The 6,080-nt window shown below is 35.0% G+C and overlaps 1 protein-coding gene across 1 annotated transcript; it reads left to right on the plus strand.

Annotated features, from left to right (window-relative positions):
* The first annotated feature begins 2,707 nt into the window (after positions 1-2,707).
* On the plus strand, positions 2,708-6,074 carry LOC105119765 (probable glycosyltransferase At5g20260). The gene is made up of 4 exons (XM_011017947.1): positions 2,708-3,496; positions 3,690-3,841; positions 4,881-5,235; positions 5,329-6,074. Exons 1-4 carry the CDS (start codon positions 3,269-3,271, stop codon positions 5,995-5,997), a joined length of 1,404 nt encoding a protein of 467 aa, XP_011016249.1. The 5' UTR covers positions 2,708-3,268; the 3' UTR covers positions 5,998-6,074.
* The last annotated feature ends 6 nt before the right edge of the window (positions 6,075-6,080 follow it).

Genomic DNA, 6,080 nt, shown 5'->3' on the forward strand with positions numbered 1-6,080 from the left:
ACAACAAACTACATGAAGAAATCCCACATCGACTTACTGAGCTATTTTCTCTAAAATTCTTCAGTGTGGTGTATAATAATCTGTCTGACAAAACCCCTACAAGAGTTGCAGAATTTGCTAGTTTTAAGAAGGGCTACTATAAAGACAACCTTTTTTTTGTGGAAAATCGCTACCCAAAATATGTGGTGCAGCTATGCCACCATTACTAACACCAACTTCAACGAACAATGAAAAATAATGGTGGCTTCATGGATATGAAGGTTTTATATGTAAGTTTTGGGGTTGCATACATAATGGTGCTATTAGTGATATGTGCAGTTTTGTATATAAATCCATATTGGTGACAAACTTGGTTTCACTTTATTGAGGTGAGCATCAATTATTGCTTATTATTTTCTAGTGAAAAATCTTTCCATTTTATCCAAGTTTGGATTTTCATAGCCTTGATGGTACTAAGACTTGGTGCATTGTTGTGTATTCTAGTTTTAAGATTTAACCAAGTTTAAAGGCTTGCTTAAGTGGTGTTGTATTAATTTTCATTTTGTTTTGTTTTTCTTTTTAGCTTTTGTATGACATAATACTTAAATTTCTTCATTGGTTAATCCAAGCAAGTATTTTCAGTTAGATTTGGTGGCATTTTATTTAGCCCTCATAATACTTTTCATCATTTTCATACCTTATATATGATATTATTATTGGATTTTTATGCATGATCAATTCAAATCTACAATACAATATTATTGTTAAAAACAAAAATTTACATTATCTTCTTATACTGAATTCATCAAGGAATATGGATTGTCTTGGTTTTTTTTTTTGAGGTACCTAATATTTTTTGAAGTTGCAACTGATCTAAAGGCAAAGTTGTCCTAAAAGAATTTCAGTAATTAAGCTTACATGATATACTCACATATTAAGCACTTTATGTTAAAGTTGCTTCGTTTGTTGGAAAACAAAATTTCTCTCCTCGGTCATATTGAAAATAAAAACATTGTCTAAGATCACAAGTATCACTCCTAACACATGACAAGGCCTCTCTATCAACATCTTAATAGGTCTATTTGATGTCAAAGAAACAACATTCAGTGATGTTGAAATATGATGGATGAAGGAAAGTCGTTATATTAAACTAATTAAATCATTAGTTTTCATATATGTTTATAAAAAAATAATATCTATAATCTGAAAAAAAAAAACCATATAATTAGTCCTTTTTTTTAATGAAAAGTAATCCTTCCCAATCTTCCCAAACTTTTCCATGCAGGCTCAAAGCATCACTCTAAGCATTCCTTTATACACATGGAAAATTTGACCTTGCATCAATTCCTTTTTCTTTATTTTTTTAGCCATTTCATGTATTATGATGACCGGTTGTATTGTTTTTTTTTTTTAGTTTTCCTCTCATGTAGTATTATCTTTTTCTGGAAATTATTTTATATCATATCATAAAGAATTTGGAAAATACAATGTGTGGACAATCTGTATATATATATATTCACCATTATATTTTTTTTCCAAAAGTATCTAGGTTAACCCAACATGGTGAGACGCCAATTTCCCTAGTCCAATTCATATTAAATGCTAGATAAATGCACAATCATTTCAGTCCCTGAAAGTATTTCACCAAGGTAATTAAGACCCGTAATTTCTGATTCACACATAGGATCAACAAGGTTTTTGTTTGCATTAGAGACGGTAAAAAGATTCAAGATATGGGTAGGAAGCCCATGGTCCACAGTGGGCCTATGAAACACATCTATTCCATAGTGGGCCAGTTTATCTATGAAATGGATAATGGGAAGCGCCCATTTGGCCCGTAATTCTGATGAGGCCCATGCATTTTTTTTACCACTTAGTGTGGCTTCCATTGTTGAGTCCATCTACTTGCCGATCACCACCTAGCACCGTGAAAGACTGGTAAGAATCTTCTGTCCTTGAAAATCAACTACATGTAACTTAAGATCCCGAACAAAATGCATTTTAATATAAACAATTATTAAATTAGTGGTGATTGTACATTTGGAATATTTATGCATTTTTAATTTAATTTCAGGCACCACAAATCTCAAGAGATGATCCTAAGCTACACAAAAATCTGCCCCCCATTAAAACTCAGTCCAATCTGCCATGGTTTATCCCGTGATGAACGCAAGATCTTGGTCTTTTTTGCAGGTGGGGCGCACGGAGACATAAGCAAAATCTTGCTTAAACAGTGGAAGGAAAAGGATAATGAGATCCACGTTCATGAATACCAACCAAAGTATCAAGATTAATTACATGAAATTAACGAGACAGAACAGGTTTTTTTTGTTCCCAAGTTCATGAAATTAAACCGTCCTGAAATCTCTTTGAAAAATTTGAAGCTATTCAACAGTTAGATTTTCTGTTATTCCTATTTTAAGTCAGATTGTACCCATTTGAACAACTTCTTAGCACGCTTTTATTTATCAGTTTGATCAATAAAATCCTGATATAATTGTTGCGCGTAAAAAATTTCATCGTACTGGACAATATTCTCACAAATCAAAATGAAAGGCCCTGAACAAGTCAGTAAGGAAAGAAAAGGTCTGATTTTCTTTTATTGACAGCTTCTATGTTAGCATTTATAAACCAAGATGTTCAATTCCTTAAGTTTTTAAGTTTAAATTCTTTAACCACTGCAAGTTATTAAATTTCTCAGAGAGTATACGTCCCTTGTCAATGTAGAGACGTGCACTGGCCTAAAGAAGCTAGATCATGGATTACTCACAATCAAAGGAAGATTTATATATAATTCATCTTCATAGAGCATAACAAGGAAAATTATTTTTTCAAAATAAAAGGAGCTGAATGCTTGGCATGCCTTTTCTTCTTTTCGTAGTTGTATCGAACAAATTTTTAAGGTGTTAAATTTCGAATTCGAAATTTCCTCCATCAATTTCTTGCATGATTTACTCCCAAGTCAAATATGGAAGTCCAACTTTCCACTTTTCAACACTATCACCACGTTCAATCTTGTGTCTAAAGATACAATTAACCGACTCCCAGATAGGAAAGAAAAAAAAAGAAAAAAAAACCTTTCTAGCACCAGCTTGCCGCCGATTCTATGGGGCTGTAATGATTGATTGTCACAAACCGTCACTCTAGCTTTGCTTTCTTCTCGGTAATTTACTTCTGTGCGTATATATTCTTATTAACTCTTCGTTGGGAATACTTCTGTAGACACCACGATTCTCCTCCCTCTCCCTGTGTGTTTATGTTAGAAGAGAAGAAAAAAATTTAAACCGCCATGGAAACTATATGTAATGGCTCTAACATTGGTTTTATGCTACTGCCGGTTGTTGTTCTCGCTTTGCTTATTGTCTACTTTAGTTCTCCCTTGAACCAGAATAGTACCAATACTGTGGGATATTTTTCTTCGTTTTCTACATCAAATACTGTCTATACTAAAGCTAGCGAGCTTGTTTTTGAAAGCTCTCAACCCTCTCCTTCACAGCCACACCAGTTGCCAACGCAGGTTAGTCTCTTTGGCGATTTTTATTATCCAATATACTTTGTTTTTTCTTATTTTTTTCATGATTTGTTTTAGCACCACTACAAGTCATGAACTGATTAACGAATATTTTGAGATTATATATATATATGTAGTGCTGTTCATTGATTTATGTTTTTGGTTATTGATAAACAAGTTCTCAATATTTTGTGGGCAGATAAAGAGAGGCAGAGAGAAGATTGAAGATGGCTTGGCTAGAGCAAGAGCAGCTATTCTCGACGCGGCACGGATGAGAAACTACACATCATACAAGGAAGGAACTTACATTCCCAAAGGGGTCATATACAGAAATCCTTACGCTTTTCATCAGTTAAGTTTTGCTATCAATCTACCCTACACACATTGCCCTTAGCATTACCCTTTTTTTCTTGCTTTCAAATTGTAATTGTGATAACCCTCCAAGATTTCTACTCGTTTAACATGAATGAATGTGATATGCATAACACGAAATCCCTCACCCGTTATATGGATTCCATTTTACCCTCTTTTTTCTTTTCTTTTTTCCTTTCATATTTCAATATTTTATGGACTCCATCATGTAAAATTCCACGTACGTTGAGAGCAGCTACCTTGAGATCAAATTAAAGATGAAGGAAGAAATAATGGCGTGAGAGATTTTTTGTGCCATTAGGTTGTGTGCTGACACTAATGTTGATTGGAGTAATTAAATAAATTTCCTTTAAAACATTGAGTGGTGAATCCACTAGTGTATTACCTTGTATAATATTCCTCAAATTTGGTTATTTATGACGACGTTCTTGTAATGCTATAATTTTGTAACTGTAACAATGTCTATTCATTATAGGTTTTGAATTGATATGTTGTGCCTGTTACCCTACCTTGGACGTTAAGTTTTGTGGGAGTAGGTAGAGATTAATTTAGAGGACGAGCTAGGGATGGTCCTGTTCCTCTTTGAAAATTTTCTAAAATTACATCTCAACTTGTAGAAATTAACTTTGAAAATATCCTTACAAATTAATTGTAACCTGGAGTAGGGGTCGGGTTTGAATGTGGTCCTCATAGCCAGTCGTTATCCACAAGACGTTTATGATATTAACTTTGAAAATATTCTTACAAATTAATTGTAACCTGGAGCAGGGGCTGGGTTTGAATGTGATCCTCATAGCCAGTCGTTATCCATAAGACGTTTATGATATGCTATGATACTTAGCAATTTACAAGGCTTGAACTGTGGAAGTGTTGCCTCTTGCAAGGTGAAAAGAGATGGCTATGCAAAACCATAATGCAATCGATAAATTAATAATCTTGATTAAATAATATTTTATATTATACATTGACTTGCATAGACAAACACATTTATTGACATCACTGGATAATGTTTATTCAGGAGCCATACAGAGATGGAGAAGAGATTCAAGATATGGGTTTACAAGGAAGGAGAGCGACCTCTTGTCCATGGTGGACCCTTGAACAACATCTACGGCGTTGAAGGTCAGTTTCTTGATGAGATGGAGCATGGAAAGAGCCCCTTTACTGCGAGTCACCCCGATGAGGCACACATGTTTCTCCTACCCATAAGCGTGGCCTATATCATCAGCTATGTCTACAAGCCTCTTGTCACGTATTCTCGTGATGAACTGCAACGTTTGGTCCAAGATTATGTTAGTGTTGTAGCCGACAAGTACCATTACTGGAATAGAAGTAAAGGAGCTGATCATTTCTTGGTTTCTTGCCATGATTGGGTATCAGAAATCTCTTTTTATCTCTGCTGTCTTATATTTGTAACCCTAATCTAAGAATGTCGTCAATTAATGGTCTTTTATTTGAAATCTCAGGCACCGGATATTTCTGGAGCCAATCCTGATCTGTACAGGAACTTTATAAGGGTCCTTTGCAATGCCAATACATCAGAAAGATTCGAGCCTCGAAGAGATGTTTCAATACCTGAAATCAACATTCCTAATGGCAAGCTTGGACCGCCCCATAAAGGCCTGCCCCCAAGCAAGCGTTCAATTTTTGCTTTTTTTGCCGGAGGGGCTCATGGATATATCAGGAAGGTGTTAATGGAGAACTGGAAAGATAAAGATGATGAGATTCAAGTGCATGAATACCTTGATAGAAAGGGAACAGATTACTTCGAATTAATGGGTAAAAGCAAGTTTTGTCTCTGTCCAAGTGGGTATGAAGTAGCAAGTCCAAGAGTGGTGACGGCAATTCAATTAGGTTGTGTACCTGTGACTATTTCAGATAACTACACATTACCGTTTAGTGATGTTCTCGACTGGAGCAAGTTTTCAGTGCATATTCCGTCCGAGAAGATACCTGAAATCAAAACAATCTTGAAAAGGATTTCTTCACGAAGGTATTTGATTATGCAAATGAGAGTGAAACAAGTGCAAAGACATTTCGAATTGAATCGACCGGCGCGGCCATATGATCTGCTTCATATGCTACTTCACTCGGTATGGTTAAGGAGGCTCAATGTCAAGGTGCCATATCGATAATATGATTTTCTAAAGATTTTAACCCCTTCGTACATCTCAGATTGTCTCTAAACTAGTGAGTTTTTTTCAAGTCTTCTTTCTTT

Source organism: Populus euphratica, unplaced genomic scaffold (assembly GCF_000495115.2).
Source record: "Populus euphratica unplaced genomic scaffold, PopEup_1.0 scaffold3510.1, whole genome shotgun sequence".
Taxonomy (NCBI): Eukaryota; Viridiplantae; Streptophyta; class Magnoliopsida; order Malpighiales; family Salicaceae; genus Populus; species Populus euphratica.